At 44.8% G+C, this 18,864-nt stretch overlaps 2 protein-coding genes across 3 annotated transcripts in view; one reads left to right on the top strand and one right to left on the bottom strand.

Moving 5' to 3' along the window:
• The window catches only part of ncbp1 (nuclear cap binding protein subunit 1), a 78,915-nt gene extending 77,904 nt beyond the window's left edge, over positions 1 to 1,011 (bottom strand). Inside the window, exon 1 of one of the 2 annotated variants that reach the window (XM_085983896.1) lies at positions 676 to 1,011. In XM_085983896.1, coding sequence (XP_085840022.1) covers positions 676 to 736 — 61 coding nt within the window. In that variant the 5' untranslated portion in view covers positions 737 to 1,011. The remainder of the gene's footprint in view (positions 1 to 675) is intronic. The other variant, XM_085983900.1, reaches the window with a different exon arrangement.
• Positions 1,012 to 1,071: 60 nt separating this feature from the next.
• Positions 1,072 to 18,864, top strand: part of tstd2 (thiosulfate sulfurtransferase like domain containing 2) — a 33,028-nt gene continuing 15,235 nt past the window's right edge. The window contains exons 1-4 of the mRNA XM_085983904.1: positions 1,072 to 1,203; positions 3,930 to 4,270; positions 10,197 to 10,305; positions 11,517 to 11,639. Of these exons, the coding sequence (XP_085840030.1) occupies positions 1,072 to 1,203; positions 3,930 to 4,270; positions 10,197 to 10,305; positions 11,517 to 11,639 (705 nt within the window). The remainder of the gene's footprint in view (positions 1,204 to 3,929; positions 4,271 to 10,196; positions 10,306 to 11,516; positions 11,640 to 18,864) is intronic.

Here is an 18,864-nt window from a genome sequence, read left to right as displayed (position 1 = left end):
TTGTTACAGGGCTATGGGGCGAGTGCAGGGCAGTGGGATCAGTTTGAGGCTGTTCCAGGGCTATGGGGCGAGTGCAGGGCAGTGGGATCAGTTTGAGGTTGTTACAGGGCTATGGGGCGAGTGCAGGGCAGCGGGATTAGTTTGGGGTTGTTACAGGGCTATGGGGCGAGTGTAGGGCAGTGAGATTAGTTTGGGGTTGTTACAGGGCTATGGGGAGAGTGCATGGAAATTAGTTTGGGGTTGTTACAGGGCTATGGGGAGAGTGCATGGAAATTAGTTTGGGGTTGTTACAGGGCTATGGGGCGAGTGCAGGGCAGTGGGATTAGTTTGGGGTTGTTACAGGGCTGTAGGGAAAGCACAAAGCAGTGGGACCCGCCGAATGAAAGAGTATTCGGTGCCTGCGGCAGCTCATGTCGCAGAGCGGGAGTAGGACACTTACACCAGTGACTGCCCGGAGAAACAGCCCGTTCCTGGGACACACCAACCGGGAGCGAGCCGGGGGGAGGGGGCGGGTTAAAGAATGAACCGGTGCCGCCGCTCAGGGTTAACGGCAACTGTTTCACAGAATTGTGTCTATTGGAGTAGAAGGGGCCAACCGAGCGGCGATCCGGCAAGCGGCCGCGAGTGGTGCGGACTGCTGGCTGTGCGCTCGCAACGTGCGCCTGTGCCGCCTACCATCATTGTCGTCGCTGTGCCGCCTACCGTCATTGTCGTCGCTGTGCCGTCTCCTTGACATTTCTGGCCGGTGCCGGGTCAGTAGTGAATTAGAAGCGAAGTCGTTGGCCGGTGTATGTCGCCGGTTAACCGTCCGCTCGCCGCTCCCTCCCCTCTCGGGCCACTCACAGCATCCAAACTAATGGCGGCCTCTCCACACAAGCGCTTCCGGGGTAATACTAGCGTGTTGGGGAAAGTGCTTCCGGCCGTGCGGAGCCGTTTCCCTCTGGCTGGGTTTGTGAGAGGCTGGCTGGGTTCCCGGCGTGCTCTGTGTCCTCCACCTGTTTGTGGCTCACTCCGACCTTTTCTCTCTCTTCCCCCCCGGCTCCGGGCTGTCTGGCCTCGCGCCCCGCTGTCATGGAGACGCCGTTCCATCCCGGCATGCCTGAGCCGGACGTTGACAGTGAGAAATGGCGCGAGCTCCACGGTCAGCCGGCGCGCGCCAGCCGCGGCCCGGGCCGCAAGCGCAGAGGGCCGGCTAGGAAGAGGGTGAGAGGCCGAGTCCGTAACGCCTCTCTCCGCGGCGGCTATTGCTGGTGTGGGGGTGGTGGAAAGAGTGGGGTTATTGCCGAGGGAAGTTGGGTAGGCGATGGGGTAGTAAGGTTGGAGCGGGCCAGGCGCTGGGGGGAAGTGGAGTTGGCACTGGGGGAAGTGGGGTTGGCGGGGACAGGGTTGGCACTGGAGGAAGTGGGGTTGGCACTGGGGGAAGTGGGGTTGGCAGGGACAGGGTTGGCACTGGAGGAAGTCGGGTTGGTGGGGACAGGGTTGGCACGGGGGAAGTGGGGTTGATGGAGATAGGGTTGGCATTGGGAGAAGTGGGGTTGATGGGGACAGGGTTGGCACTGGGGAAGTCAGGTTGATGGGTCAGGGTTGGCACTGGGGGAAGTTGGGTTGATGGGGACAGGGTTGGCACTGGGGGAAGTGGGGTTGGCAGGGACAGGGTTGGCACTGGGGAAGTGGGGTTGGCGGGGACAGGGTTGGCACTGGCGGAAGTGGGGTTGTAGAATCTTGTGAAATAACAACAGAAAATGCTGGATATACTCAGCAGGCCAGGCAGCATCTGTGGAGAGAGAAACAGAGTTAACGTTTCAGATCTGGGACCCTTCATCAGAACTAGAAAAAGCTGGAGATGTAACATATGAAGCAGGTGCAGGGACAGCGGAGCGGGGGGGCGGGGAGCGGTTAGGAGGGGAGAAAGGAATAGAAAGAACACCCTGTGCTTTTGTAAGAGGCAGGAAAGATAAAATGTTGCAAATGGGAATGGCAAAAATCATACTGCATGAAAAATGGGGGCAGGGATAATTATCTGAAATTGTTAAACTCAGTGTTGAGTCCGGCAGGCTGCAAAGTGCCCAATCGAAAGATGAGGTGCTGTTCCTCGAGCTTACGTTGAACTTCATTGCAGCAATGCAATAGCCCGAGGACAGAGAGATCAGAGTGGGAGTGAAGTGGTGACAGGCGACCGGAAGCTCAGGGTCACCCTTACGGACTGAATGGAGGTGTTCAGCAAAGCGGTCACCCAATCTGCGTTTGGTCTCCCCAATGTAGAGGAGACCACATCGTGAGCAGCGAATACAGTATATTAAATTGCAAGAAGTACTTTGCAGCCTGCCGGACTCAACATTGAGTTTAACAATTTCAGATAATTATCCCTGCCCCCATTTTTCATGCAGTATGATTTTTGCCATTCCCATTTGCAACATTTTATCTTTCCTGCCTCTTACAAAAGCACAGGGTGTTCTTTCTATTCCTTCCTCCCCTCCTAACCCCCCCCCCCCCCGCGTCTCTGCACCTGCTTAATATGTTACATCTCCAGCTTTTTCCAGTTCTGATGAAGGGTCCCAGACCTGAAACGTTAACTCTGTTTCTCTCTCCACGGATGCTGCCTGGCCTGCTGAGTATATCCAGCATTTTCTGTTGTTATTTCAGATTTCCAGCATCCGCAGTATTTTGCTATTACATTGTAGAATCTTGTATTCTTCTGTATTTTCACTGTAAATATGGAATCAGTAAATATTTGGCCAGTGCAGCTTGCTCTGTCTGGGCTGCTGCCTTCCACTAATTTTCCTTGTCCATGGTTCACATCATTTCATTCTGTACCCTTCAAAAAGTCTGCAACAAATGCCAATAGCAAAGGATTGACACACTGCTTCTCCCCAGATTGTCGTTGTCTAGAACTATGTTTACCTTTTCTTATATAAAAAAAAAAGTTATGTAAGTAATTTTGAGACATGACATGTGGTAAGTGTAGCATGCTTGGGAGGAACAGGTGACTTTGGACCTATGGTTCCCTAAGCTCTCCACCACTGGGGTTTCCTCCTGTCATGTATGGGTCTGTTGTAGACTAATTGATAGAGATTGATTGCTATGACTAGTCAGCAACTCTATTATCGTGTTTCATGCGACTACCAGGATGGTAGACGGTGATCTAGTTGGACCGTGGTCTTTTTTCGTCTCTCAATTCCTATCTTCCTCATGCATAGTTAACCATAGATTATGGTTTTTGGTTCGAGCATTAGTCACATACCTGGAATATGTAGAACCCCACTATGATTTGTGATTAGAAAATGTCACTAGGAATTAAGTTCATGGGACATCTATCCTTGGTGAAGATGGCTGTAACCTGTAATGCCACCTGTTATTAAAAATGCCTTTAACCTTGCAATGTTCATACCTTTCATTCTTGTATTATGCATTAGTTAGTGCTGATAGATGTTACTTACAATGTTTTATAAACTTTGATACTGGTGCTTTATAGTCTATGGGGCACATATGCAATTTCACTTACACAAACCTTGACTGGCATGTTGCATGTTCTTTAGCATAAATTTCTATAATCCACTTCTGGAATGCTTCCTATGATGCAGAATACTGCTTGGACCCTGATATTTGTGATGCTGCACAAAAAATAAATTTCACACATCTAGGAATATTCCAATCTACATGCTTGATCCTGAACATAAAAACAAGGAACTGGAAGCAAATAATTTCAAAAACCCTGGTTAGCATTTTATTAGGTGTTTAAAATACATTTCCATAGATTAATTTACAATTGGAATGGAATTGTGGACTGAGCGATCTACTATCTTTAGTGATCCATGAAGAATTACATGTGTGCTTTCTAGTATAAGTTAGATAAGGTAATCCATCAGATGTAATTCTGTGGTTTTCCTTTCTGTATTACACTTTCATTTACATGTATCCTTATTTTATAGGCATTTGCCCTTTTTATTAAATCAAGACAAGTATCTAAAATCGGTAATACATCACCACAAGAATTGGGTGCGCAGAATGTATGCTGGGAATGCTGTGGACAGCAGTTTGAAGAAGAGGTGGGCATTCACAAGCATGTGGCAAATGAACATATGCCTGAGGTTCTACAACAAACTGAAGCTATTTTCAAAGTGTTGGCACAAAATAACACCGAGTTGACAAGAAAGCATGATTCCTCAGATAACAAAGTTGCATTACCACAACACAATGGAATTAAGGAAGAGTTTGGCATCTCCACGTGGTTACCTGATACAAGTCACATTAACTTTGATGAACTAGCATGGTAAGAACTTTATAAATCTAAATTTTACTTGCACTTTGGTTGAAATGAAATAATTATGGAAACACTTTACTCTGTTTTTCTTACACTGCTGCACTTTTAGACTTTGCTGTTTGGGAAAGCCTGTGTCTTTAAACTTGGAACTGCTGTGTGTTAGAAAATGGACAGATGTATTTTACAATGCTGTTGTATCATTGAATAAAATTAACCTCCTAATAATTTGAAAAGATTTGATCAGACTTTCATAAAATTTCAAAATGATTTTCTGAATTGAGTTGGCAATTGACTTTGCAATTCCCTGTGCTGGAGACGATCTGTGTGTCGCATTTGTGGGCCTCTAAACATTGAAATTAAACTTCTGTTTTTCAGTGTTGCCAAATTTCACTCGTATCTCTCTCACACTGTCCCTGGGTTCCTTTTAAATGGACATTAAAGATACCCAAACTTCTGGTGTCATTGACCAGGATAGGAACATGGCACAAGCTCCCTATGCCTAATTCTGGCCCTCAACATTTTAAGTGGAGCAAAATGAGCAAAAGCCTAAATAAACTGGCAGTGATACATGCACAAGTAAGCTCGTAAATGAACTGATGGGAACGGGAGCTTAGCCACCTCTGATTTCCTCACCTGTCTTTACATGCATGGCATCAGCAATGGCCATACTGCTGAAAAGTTCACCAATGGAGGATGGAGCTTTACACTCAGTTGATACAGCAATCGTTTTAATGAAGATTTGGCAGTTTATAGAGTCATAACTCAGTTTAGGATGGAAATATCCACCTTCCTCTTAACTGGATAAGTATATAACTTCATGGGCCTGGTTGGCAGTGCTTAACATATTGGGCCTGGTTGGCAGTGTTTAACATATTGGGCCTGGATGGCAGTGTTTAACATATTGGCACTGCCATTTCACTTCTGGGTCAAATCCATCCCTTACTGATGGGATGAATATCTGTTGCTTCTGTTTGCTTTAAAGGTACTGCGTGAACTAAGTTTGGGCATTCTGAGCCCAGTTCCCAATCCGTTAGATCCCATGGCACAAAACTGACTATAAATTGGTACTGTGTGGCAATCTCACTCAGTTTAAAAGGACTTCAAATGTGAAAATGATTTTTTTTAAATCATACTGGTGTGGTTTAAGCCCCTCTGCAGTTGCAGATGAAACATTATTGGGGCTGCGTTGAGGGAGCTTTGCTATGGACGTCATTCTTGGAGTCCATAAGCTGGGACTTGTCATGCTTTATGTTGACAATGAGATTGAAAAGTGCCCCCCTACTGGCATTTATATACCCTTTGTGCTGAGCTTAAAAACCCACCAGAATATATAAAAGGTTATTGATCTGCAGTATCATTTTTATGTGGTGGTATTGTAACATGATGGGTTTACCTGGATTTTTTAATTACAGTACTCAATCTAGACCTTAATTTAACTGGTCTGTGACGAGAATCTTACAGACAATCATAACAAAGCAACTAATTCTGCTGTACTGATCCATGAGGAGCCATTGTGCATCAGTGTGAAGGATTGACAAACAGTGCTGTATATGCTGGGAATGTCATTTCCATGTGCATTCTGAACTGATGCACATGAACATATGTGTGCTTTCAAAAGTGGTACCAGGCAAGGCACCCGCCATGTAAACACTAATATTGTCAGGACCCCAGGGCTAAAGAGTGAGATCAGGCCGCATGATTTTCCATGGAAACGCATAGTGATTATCCGTTATTTTGTAATGATAAATAACTCATTATGATCTTCAAGTTACTGATTTGCCTTCCATTACCCACTTGTTATTTTCTGAGGAGTTCAGCTACGATCAAATGGTATGATAATTGAATGGGAGCAGCTGTGCCAAACCACTTTGAATGGAATTGGTGATATTTACCTGGCTCTCATGACCTGTAATGCTACGTTGTAACAGTAAATGCTATTGCAACATATCAGTACAGTTCATGTGAGGCCAAGTTTACATCTAGTGCAAAGGCAATGACTCACCTCCTTTCATTTATGTCACCAGTTCTGAGCTACCTCATCCCTACCACTGACCCAACCAGCTTTGTACTGATACATATTTACAGTAGGTGTCTAGCAGAATAATAGCTTTCTATAGTTCTTTGCAAGATGTGGTTAGAGCAGATAAAACATATTTCACTTATCCAGTAGCTGTGCTTATGTTCTGTACCCTTCCAGGCTCTGTGAAATGCTTCAATCAGTATTCACTCACACCCAATCTTTTCTGTCGCTGTGCCTTCCCCTAATGGAACTTACTTAACATAGAAGCATTTGATCCAAAACCGATCTCTTGCACACATATAGTTTTAACCACCTTTCAGTCCTCTCTTTTTTCTACATTTTTCTGTAGATTTGTTTTCAATTTTGGTCAAGTAAAATCGTTAGCATTGGGTTACTGCAGAGTGGGTTGAAGCTGCTCGACAGAGTCTGATAACTATTCATTTACAAAAGCTGTAAGGTGCTTCTTGAGGGTAAGAGAGTGAGCTCCTGTGGCTCAGTGGGTAAATGTAAATCCTAGTGTGCAGGCAAGGAGAGCTCCAGGTTCATCCCTGATCTGTACTGGGTCAGCCGATGTCAGCTCATAGGGTCATAGAGTTATACAGCACAGAAAGAGGCCCTTCTGCCCATCGTGCCCGCACCAGCCAGCAAGCCCTGTCTATTCTAATCCCATTTTCCAGCACTTGGTCCGTAGCCTTGTATGCTATGGCATTTCAAGTGCTCATCTAAATGCTTCTTGAATGTTGTGAGGGTTCCTGCCTCTACCACCCTTTCAGGCAGTGAGTTCCAGATTCCAACCACCCTCTGGGTGAAAAAGTTTTTCCTCAAAACCCCTCTAAACCTCCTGCCCCTTATCTTGAAACTATGCCCCCTGGTTATTGACCCCTCTACTAAGGGGAAAAGTTCCTTTCTGTCTACCCTATCTATGCCCTTCATAATTTTATACACCTCAATCAGGTCCCCCCTCAGCCTTCTCTGCTCTAAGGAAAACAACCCCAGCCTGTCCAGTCTTTCTTCATAGCTGAAGCACTCCAGCCCAGGTAACATCCTGGTGAATCTCCTCTGCACCCTCTCCAATGCAATCACATCCTTCCTATAGTGTGGCGACCAGAACTGCACACAGTATTCCAGCTGTGGCCTAACTAGCGTTTTGTACAGCTCCATCATAACCTCCCTGCTCTTATATTCTATGCCTGGACTAATGAAGGCAAGTATCCCATATGCCTTTTTAACCACCTTATCTAACTGTCCTGCTGCCTTCAGGGATCTATGTACATGCACACCAAGGTCCCTCTGATCCTCTGTTTTTCCTCGGGCCCTACCATTCATTGTGTATTCCCTTGCCTTGTTAGTCCTCCCAAAAGGCATCACCTCACACTTTTCAGGGTTAAATTCCATTTGCCACTGTTCTGCCCATCTAACCAACCCATCCCTCCTTGCTATTTACCACTCCACCAATTTTTGTGTCATCTGTAAACTTACTGATCATACCTCCTACATTCATATCTAAATCATTAATGTACACTACAAACAGCAAAGGACCCGGCACCGATCCCTGCGGTACACCACTGGACACAGGCTTCCAGTCACAAAAACAACCTTCGACCATCACCCTCTGCCTCCTGCCACTAAGCCAATTTTGGATCCAATGTGCCAAATTGCCCTGGATCCCATGGGCTCTTACCTTCTTGACCAGTCTCCCATGCGGGACTTTGTCAAAAGCCTTACTGAAGTCCATGTAGACTACATCAACTGCACTACCCTCATCCACACACCTAGTCACCCCCTCTAAAAATTCAATCAAATTGGTTAGGCATGATCTCCCCCTGACAAAGCTATGCTGACTATCCTTGATTAATCCTTGCCTCTCCAAGTGGAGACTAATTCTGTCCTTCAGAATTTTTTCCAATAATTTCCCTACTACTGATGTTAGGCTCACTGGTCTGTAATTCCCTGGTTTATCCCTACTACCCTTCTGGAATAATGGTACAGGTAGACTACCCTTTATCCGGACTTCCGAAAACCGAAACCCTCTAAAAACCGAAGGTTTTTTCGTTCAGCGTAAGTCGTGCGTACGAACGAAAAAACCTTCGGTTTTTAGAGGGTTCCGGTTTCGGAAGTTCGGATAAAGGGTAAGTCGTGCGCACGACCCCCCTGCGGACCCCGCCGGCCCCGACAACCGCCAGCCCCGACAATCGCCGGCCCCGCCAGCCCCGACAACCGCCGGCCCCGACCCCCGCCGACCCCGACTGACTTACGCTGAGCGTCAGCGTAAGTCGTGCGCACGACCCCCCGCCGACCCACCTTCCGAAATTTTCCTTTATCCGAAACTCGGCTGGTCCCGAGGTTTTCGGATAAAGGATAGTCTACCTGTACTACGTTAGCTGTTCTCCAGTCCTCTGGCACCTCCCCTGTGGCCAGAGAGGTTCTGAAAATTTGTGTCAGAGCCCCTGCAATCTCCTCCCTTGCCTCACACAGCAGCCTGGGATATATCTCGTCTGGGCCTGGGGATTTATCCACTTTTAAGCCAGCTAAAACCGCTAGTACCTCCTCCCTCTCAATACTAATTTGTACAAGTATATCACAATCCCCCTGCCTGATTTCTATGCCTACATCGTCATTCTCCATAGTGAACACAGATGCAAAATAGTCATTTAAAACCTCACCTACATCTTCTGGCTCTACATACAGATTGCCACTTTGGTCCCTAATGGGCCCTACTCTTTCCCTGGTTATCCTCTTGCCCTTAATGTACTTACAAAACACCTTGGAATTTTCCTTTATTTTGCCCACCAGTGTTTTTTCATGCCCCCTCTTCGCTCTCCTTTCTTTTTTAAGAACCCCCCTGCAATTTCTATACTCCTCTAGGGCTTCCACTGTTTTTAGTCCTTTGCATCTGCAAAAGCCTCCCTTTTTTCCTAATCCATTCTTGTATATCCCTTGACATCCAGGGTTCCCTGGGCTTGTTGGTCACACCCTTGGCCTTTACGGGAACATGTTGGCGTTGTACTCTCTCGGTTTCCTTTCTGAAAGACTCCCACTGCTCTGATGTGGATTTTCCTACAAGTAGCTGATCCCAGTCCACTTTGGCCAGATCCTGCCTTATATTAAAATCTGCCTTTCCCCAATTTAGAACCTTTATTTCCAGTCCATCTTTGTCCTTTTCCATGACTACCTTAAATCTCACCAAATTATGGTCACTGTCACCAAAATGCTCTCCTACTGACACTTCTACCACTTGCCCGGCTACATTCCCTAGAATTAGGTCCAGTACCACCCCCTCTCTTGTAGGACTTTCCAAATGCTGGCTCAAAAAGCTCTCCTGGATGCACTTTAAGAATTCCGCACCCTCTAAGCCTTTCACGCTCTGACTATCCCAGCTAGAGTGGGAAAAGAGAAGGCACTAAAACTGGATTCAGGCCAGAGGCCAAAAATCAACCGCTTGTTCCTGATCACGATTCAGTGGCACCTGCTGAAACTGTGGATGAGCACTCAGATGTGATGGACCCAAATTTGAATAGCCCACCAAGTATCATTTTCCAGGCTCTCGCATTCAAAATGTCTACTTGGGAGGCAGCAGAGTGTTGCCGGTGCACATGGACCCTTCCTCAGAATAAGTTGCCACTGGGGCGAGTCAGCATCAAGGCCGGGGGTGGGGTGCGGTGGATAAGGAAGCATTTTAACTTTCCTATTGCAAGCCAATTAATTCCCATTGTGAGGTAGGTAGTCTAGCTGGCGTAGGCTGATTAATTTGCAGCTCCTTTGTGCTTCTGTCTAGCTGGCTAGGCTGTTGTTTAAATATTACTCCTGCTAAATTAGCTTTTCTTACATTGTAATATTTTTACTTACAGAAAAAGGCTTTCAGATACTGTAGTTTTGGTTGTTGCATTTAGAAAGCGTTATTGTGTTTGCTCCTAGTGCAGCAGGTGAAGTGCTGTTGTATTACTCATATTGTGATCTAGAGGAGCCACAAGTGATCTGCGCATGGCAAAAAGCCCTGTGTCATCAGCTGCACCTTACAGGCAAGGTAGGAGATGGATGTCTTTTGTTTCTAGGTTTTTTTCTATCCCCAAATTACGCAAGATTTTTCTGGTGTTTGTCTCTGGTATCTGGGTGACCACAATAATTATGCTCTTCTAGGGAACATCAGTAAGGTTTTAGCAGTGTTGCCCAATATCTGGGCTGTTATGATTGTCTCTTAAAGTGAAGCTGATTTAAGTACCACTGTAGAGGACACACTGCTGGCTACAAGGAGAGCTGAAGGAACTCCAGGACAGAGTAAATATAGAGACTGAATTGCAAGAGTATCTACCAGTATAACAGTCTCTATATATCCAGAAACAGCATTATGGTGGTCCTTGATGCTAATCTAGTCATACAGCTCAACGTTAAAAATACTAAACAACTATTTGCATGTTCAGTATTTCTGCCCTCTGAGTCCTGAAAAAGTGTTTCATCTTTCAAGATGTTTGTACCTTTTCTTTCATATTACAACTGCAGAAGTGTCTGTACATTTTTAATGCTGTATTTTAGAAAGTGAAATTGGAAAGTATTTTCTAAATTGCTATATGCTAGTAATAGAAAATTATAAGTGGTTTATTTTTCATTTTAAGGAAAAGCTACTGTAGTCATCAAAAGATAAAAGCCATTCTGGACAATATGATCAGAAACAAATATTTTGCATAATATATATAAGTGTATATATTAGGGGTAACATGGATTAATTCAAATAGTGCCATGGGACCTTTTACATCCACTTGAAAGGGCAGATGGGGCCTTGGTTTGTCTCATCTAAAAGACGGCACCTCCAACAATGCAGCACTCCCTCAGTACTGCACTGAAGTGCCAGCCTGGATTATGTGCTAACGTCTCCAAGAGTGGGACTTGAACCCATAACCTTCTGATTCAAAGACTAGAGTACTACCACTGAGCCAAGGCTGACACCTGCACTTGAAACATTGACTCATCTCTTTACAGATGTTGACTGACTTGCTAAGTATTTCCAGCATTTTCTGTTTTTGTATCAAAATATATGTTTTTGTTTACCAGACTGCTGGTAGTAGAAGCACATCACTGGTTCTATCAAATTTGGCAATATTAACATACAACGCTGCTCCAAGGAAATTGGGGCAAAGTTTAGACAAAGAAAAATGAATTACTGCGGTTATAGAAAGCTAACCAATAGTTTACACTGAGTGCGTATTGAGCTGTTTAACTTAATTGCAACATTTCTTTTAGGTACGCATTTCTAAAGAAGGAATTAATGGAACAGTTGGTGGCTGCAAAACAGCAACTGAGCTGTACATTCAAACCATGCTTTCCCATCCACTCTTTCAAACTATGTCCACGGAGGACTTTAAGGTAAAGGCAAAACTGGTTCTATGTCACATTGAAACAATGCAGAGTAAAAGTTATCGAATAAGTTGCATCAGCTGTGGTTAAAATGAAATTTGGTAAGAGATACTCTCCTCCTTGCCTTGTGTAATCCCTGACCCAGCAGCTTTTGGCACTGCTCCCACAATCTTTCAGAAGTACTTGTTCATACTTAAATTCTAAGATCATAGAGGCCCAAGTGGAAATAGTTCTGCAGTTTAAATGGGGTATCAAGTTCAGCTTAATGCAACCTGCCAGCTGTATGCTAGAGCCCTTGGAATGACACTGTCCGTAATTAGCATAAACTATAATGTCATCCACGCACACACAGATTTTTCAACAATTGGTCCACAAGAACTCAATGTTTCCATGCTTTCAAGAGTCCGACTGGTGTAACTGTGAACTGCTAAGGATGATTTCCAGCAATTAAAGTATATTTTGGTTGATCTGCCTCACAGCTCCCATTTGTCAGCACTCACTGGATAAGAACTGTATTGAAAACTAACAATTGTAGAACATTGCATAAACTTGGCTTGGCTCGCCGCAAACTCCGTTCCCTAGCCACTGACTCCATCCCTCTCCCTAACATCTGTCTGAGGCTGAACCACGCTGTTTGCAACCTTGGTGTCATATTTGACCCTGAATTGAACTTCCGACCACATATCTGCAGTATAACAAAGACCACCTACTTCCACCTCTGTAACATCGTCTGTCTACGCCCTTGCCTCAGCTCATCCGCTGCTGAAACCCTCATCCATGCCTTTGTTACCTCTAGACTTAACTATTCCAACGCACTCCAGGCTGGCCTCCCACATTCCACCCCACGTAAACTTGAGGTCATCCAAAACTTGGCTGCCCGTGTCCGAACTCGCACCAAGTCCCGTTCGGTTGTCTCCCCTGCGCTCGCTGACCTACATTGGCTCCCGGTTAAGCAGCGCCTTGATTTCAAAATTCTCATCCTTGTTTTCAAATCCCTCCATAGTTCGCCCCTTCCTATCTCTGTAATCTCCTTCAGCCCCAGACACCCCCACCCCTGAGATATCTGCACTCCTCTAATTCTGCCCTCTCGGGCATCCCTGTTTTTATCGTTCAACCTTTGGTGGCCGTGCCTTCTGTTGCCTAGGCCCTAAGCTCTGGAATTCCCTGCCTAAACCTCTCCGCTTCTTTCCTCCTTTAAGACACTCCTTATAACCTACCTCTTTGACCAAGCTTTTAGTCACCTGCCCTAATTTATCCTTATGTGGCTCGGTGTAAAAAAAATTTTTGTCTTACAATACTCCTGTGCAGTGCCTTGGGACGTTTTACTACCTTAAAGGTGCTATATAAATACACATTGTTGTATTCCCTTGAGCTTAGAAGGTCGAGGGGTGTACTAATTGAGGTGTTTAAAATGATAGAGATTTGATAGGGTAGATAAACTATTTCCTCTGGTGGGGGAGTCCAGAACAAGGGGGGCATAATCTGAAAATTAGAGCTTGGCCATTCAGGAGTGAAACCAGGAGGCAGGTTTTCACAAAGGGTCGGAGAAATCTGGAACGCTTTTCCCCCAAAGGGCTGTGGATGCTGGGTCAGTTGAAATTTTCAAGACTTAAGATCGATAGATTTTTGTTAGGTAAGGGTATCAAGGGATATGGATCAAAACCGGGTAATTGGAGTTAAGGTACAGATCAGCCATGATCTAATAGAATGGTGGAATAGGCTCGAGGGGCTGAATGGCCTGTTCCTGTCACTATTTACGAACAGAGAGCCAGCAAGTGCACATAGAGAATCATTCATTTGAAATGGATAAGAATTTTTATTATGATGCTGTTCAACTTTAAGCACCCTCCCCCCCAAAAAAAAAAATCTATTCAATAAAATAAAGTAAACTCTGAAATAAATTTGCCTTAACTGTATGTGCAGAAGGTGTAGAGTTCAATGGGTGCTAGGGCTCAACAGCAAGAAGGCAGGAGAGTAGCAGGGATTGGAAGAAACTTGATGTAGAAAATTAAGAAGTTAAACTTAGCAGGAAATCACAGGGCTGGGACTGTGTGTCAGTAATTCTGACCAATCAGGGCTGTAGTAAACATGCAAAAGTCTTTCCTGACCTTTCAATATCCAAGCAACCAATGCAAAAAGGCCAAATTTGGGAATATTTTGACAAGATCAAGAGCCAATGTTATAGTTACCAGTGAGACAAGACAGAAATGGTGTCCTGAACCATTTTAATCCTTGTTTTTGGTGAAATTTGAACAAACTAAAGAAAAGATATCAGAAACTGTGATTAGATTAAAAACATATTTGGGAATTGGGTTGCACAGTGGATCCTCTCTGGGACCTGGGTTTTTATTTAGCCCTGGCTAATTGGATGAAAGCTTCCTCAGTGCTAAATGTAAGGTCACAACTGAAATTCCTGTGGGGGTCCTCAATCCAGTTCCCAGTGGTCACAAGCCCATAGAGCAGAACTTCCCAAAGATTGGCACAAATTGGTCCAAGATAGTCAATCTCACGCAGAAGAGCAATAGGAATGACGGCCAGGTAAGGGAAATTAAAATGTTCACATTGCTGCAGTAGAAGGTACCCTTCTGAGATTGTTTTTTTTTAATTCATTCACGGGATGTGGGTGTCTCTGGTAAGGCCAGCATTTATTGCCCATCCCTAATTTCCCTTGCGAAAGTGATGGTGAGCTGCCGCCTTGAACCGCTGCAGTTTGTGAGGTGAAGGTACTGCCACAGTGCTGTTAGTGAGTTCCAGGATTTTGACCCAGTGACGATGAAGGAACGGCGATAAATTTCCAAGTCAGGATGGTGTGTGACTTGGAGGGCAACTTTCAGGTGGTGGTGTTCCCATGCGCCCGCTGCACTTGTCCTAGGTGGTAGAGGGTTGTGGGTTTGGGGGGTGCTGTCGAAGAAGCCTTGGCGAGTTGCTGCACTGCATCTTGTAGATGGTACACACTGCAGACACGGTGCGCTGGTGGCGGAGGGAGTGAATGTTTAAGGCAGTGGATGGGGTGCCAATCAGGCAGTCTGCTTTGTCCTGGATGGTGTTGAGCTTCTTGAGTGTTGTTGGAGCGGCACTCATCCAGGCAAGTGGAGAGTATTCCATCACAGTCCTGACCTGTGCCTTGTAGATGGTGGAAAGGCTTAGTGTTGAGGCATGTTGTGAGAGTGTAGAGGGAGCATCACGGTATATTGACCCATGCTGTATCTGACCTGAAAGAAGTTGCTGTCGTTGCTGAGTGACAAAAATAAAATGTCCATTTCTTAGCATCTGTACCCTTCACTTTCTGTGGAGCTTTGTTGGAGCATGCAAGCCTTCCCACCATGCCACGGTGTAGTCCCTAGAGAAGGAGCATAATGGGTGGGGGTAGGGTTGCAAAATTACAGGAATTTTTAAAAGAGGAAACTTTCCATGGGAATTTATGGGAATTTTGAGTTTTTTCGCACACTGATGGTTTTTGTCTCTGACCCTTATATTATCTTTGTCATCAAAATAGACAAACTGTTCCATACAAATAAAAACAGGCTTTCAAAACTTTATTTAGGTTATAATTTTGAACTTTATTGAACCCCCACAAAAAAGACCCATCTAAAATAAAATAAAAAGAGCGTCAGCTTATTTAGCCTGTAATTTGTCCTTATTTTGTCCCTTTGAATCTTCTACTCATGAGTCTTCTGAGTCTTCTACTCATCATTGCTCCTCCTGATTCTCTGACTCTGGCTCTAACGTGTCCATTTCCTCCTCTGTGTCACTGTCTAGCTGTGTGGTGGACACTTCTGTATCTGGCTCAATAAGTTGTAGATTCGCCCGGATAGCCACCAGTTTCTCCACTCTCTTGTTAGTCAGCCTGTTGCGCATCTTTGTATGCATATTCCCAAAAAGTGCCCAGTTTCGTTCAGAGGCCGCTGATCAAGGTGGGATTTGGAGTATCACCGATGCAATGAGTGACAGGGCCTCAGATGCACAAAGTCCCTTCCACCAGGTATGTGCACTGATATGCTTGCATGATTCCCATATCCCATCCCCATTCCAAAGACCTTGCTTGGTAGAGAACTTTGCCCGACTTCCCAGAACTTTGCCCACATCCAGATTGAGATGGTGTGAGAGGGTAGAAATCACACTAAGCGCTGTTGATCTGTTCTCCAGAAAGTATTGGTCTCCCAACATGCTTTGGGTCCAGCATGTATGCTGCAGCATGAATCGGCTTGACACAAAATTCTTGACGCGTCTGTATGAATTGAACAATTGCCTTCTCCTCTGCTTTGAGCAGCAGGGATGTGGGTAGGGCAATGCTGATTTGTTCTTTTAAATCAGCAAAAAGCCTGAGAACATCTGACAAGACAGCGTCATCTCCTTCAATCTGAGCAATTGCAGATGCTACCGGTGAGAGTAGTTTAAGGCTGCTAACCACTCTCTCCCAAAACACATCATCCAGCAGTATTTTCTTGATGGTGGTTTCCATATCCCCAGACTGGGATATTGCCATTTCTTGCAGTGACTCCTTACCCTCCAGAAGGCTGTTGTACATTATGACAACGCCACCCCATCTAATGTTGCTGGGCAGCTTCAGTGTGGTGTTCTTGTTCTTTGTCGTTTGCTTGGAGTTGTAGGTTGCTGCAACTACCTGTTTTCCCCTGACATACTTAACAACTTGCTTGGCTCTCTTGTACAGTGTTTCCATGGTTCTCAAACCCATGATGTCCTTGAGGAGCAGGTTGAGCCCATGAGCTGCGCACCCAATAGACGTAATATGAGGGTAGGCCTCCTCCACTTGAGCCCAAGCAGCCTTCATATTCGCAGCATTGTCAGTAACTACTGCAAAGACCTTTTGTGATCCAAGATCATTGATGACTGCTTTCAGCTCATCAGCAATGTATGTGCCTGTGTGTCTGTTGTCCTTCATGTCTGTGCTCTTGAAGAACACTGGGAGAGGAGTGGAGACAATGTAGTTTATGATGCCCTCCCCTCGTACATTTGACCACCCATCTGAGATAACTGCAACACAATCTGCCATCTCTATCGTTTCTTTGAACTTTCCTTGGACACTGTTATACTCGGCCTCCAGCAAATAAGTAGACGAAGCATGTCTGGTGGGAGGACAGTACGCAGGGCGAATAACATTGAAAAATCTCTTCCAGTACACATTGGCTGTGAGCATGAGGGGTGAGCCTGTCGCATATACAGCTCGAGCAAGGCACTCATCTGCATTCTTCTGGCTATGGTTATCCATTGTATCAAAGAACCTTCCAAGTGGGCCAGGAGTTGCTGATAATAAGGAGCCTGATGCTGAATGTGAACCATCATCTTCTTGAATGGAAGCAGAGGAACTCTGGGCTGACTGCTGTGAGCTTTGAGTGAAGTTGTTGCATTTGGATAAATGCTGCTGCATCTTTGGGGCATTCTTTACATGTACACAGTCTTTCCATCTTTAATGCCTGGGGTAAAATGCTTCCACGCATCCGACAGTAAACGTGGCATTGTTCTATGCAGAGAAATAAAGGACATTCATCTCTGTGTCGAACTGCGGTCGATCAGCACGATTGTAACAGGGTGAGTAAATTTTTCCTGATGCTCCATGTGATGGAAGCATGACCTGTGCACGCACGATACTACATCACCAATAGAGGGAGCTAATCGCTCAGCCAACCAATCAGGACACACTTGTTCACAGTCACACACAAAACTTGTAATTATTAAAACAAACCAAGTAAGAAGATAAACATATATTGATTAAGAAATTCCTTAATAATTAAGATTCTATCTCTGTTAGTAATTTTAAAGAGAGGACCTGTGGGGAAAAAAATGAAAGAAATACAAAAAAAACCAATATTATGCTAGCATGTGCTTTTTTGGGCAAAATTCCCAAGCTAAACTTCCCATGGAAAATTTCTGGAAATTTATCGGAAACTTTCCACCCCTTCGCAACCCGGGGTGGGGGGTGGTGTTGGGAGAGGGGTCGTACCACTTGAGCGCAAAGGTTTTGTGTCATCCGCGACCCTCTATTTATAATCTGCATGATATGTGCGATTGATGCATGTGCATATTGAACAATTTAGAAATATGTGTGCTATGTAGGTTACATAGAATGTACAACACAGAAACAGGCCATTCGGCTCAGTGTTTATGGTCCATACAAGCCTCCGCCCGCTCCTCTTCGTCTAACCCTATTAGCATAACCTTCTATTCCTTTGTCCCTCGTGCGTTTAGCTTCCCCTTAAATGTATCTGTGCTGTTTGTCTCAACTACTCCTTGTAGCGAACTCCATTTTCTCTTCAATTCCCTATTGGATTTATTAGTGACTACCTTGTGTTTATGGCCCCTAGTTTTGGTCTCCCCACAAGTGGAAGCATCTTCTCTACATCTGCCCTATCATAATCTTTAGGATCTCTATCAGGTCACCCCCCTCAGCCTTCTGAGAAAAGAACCCCAGCCTGTTCAATCGTTCCTGATGGGTATAACCTCTCAGTTCTGATATTGTCCTTGTACATCATGTTTGTACCTTCTACAGTACCTCTATATCCTTTCTATAATATGGAGCCCAGAACTATGTACAGTATTCATAGGTGTGGTCTAACCAAGGTTCCATACAAGTTTAACATAACTTCTGTGCTTTTCAATTCTATCCCTTTAAAAATGAACCCCAATGCTTTGTTTGCTTTTTTTATGGCCTTATTAATCTCTGTGTGTGAGATAGACACCTGATTAAGGGATTATGATATCATCATGATACAGCACTGAAGGAGGCCATTCGGTCCATCGTGCCTGTGCTGGCTCTTTGAAAGAGCTATACAGTCAGTCCCACTCCCCTGCTCTTTCTCCATAGCCCAGCAATTTTTTCCTTTTCAAGTAATTATTCAATTCCCTTTTGAAAGTTATTAAATCTACTTCCACCACCCTTTCAGGCAGCGCATGCTAGATCATCATAACTTGCTGTGTACATTTTTCTTCCTCATGTCACCTCTAGTTCTTTTGCCAATTACCTTAAATCTGTATCCTCTGGTTACCAACCCTTCTGCCACTGGAAACAGTTTCTCCTTCAAAACCCTTCAAGATTTTGAACACCTCTATCAAATCTACCCTTAACCTTGTATGCTCTAAGGAAAGCAACCCCAATTTCTCTCGTCTCTCCATGTAACTGAAGTCTTTCATCCCTGGTACCATTTTAGTAAATCTTTTCTTCACCCTTCTAAAGGCCTTGACATCCTTCCTCAAATGTGGTACCCAGAATTGGCCA

This window comes from Somniosus microcephalus, chromosome 1, assembly GCF_052327205.1.
Source record: "Somniosus microcephalus isolate GS21.2 chromosome 1, FLI_Smic_1.0, whole genome shotgun sequence".
NCBI lineage: Eukaryota > Metazoa > Chordata > Chondrichthyes > Squaliformes > Somniosidae > Somniosus > Somniosus microcephalus.
Note: the sequence above shows the minus strand (reverse complement) of the source record. Positions and strands in the feature narration are given on the sequence as shown.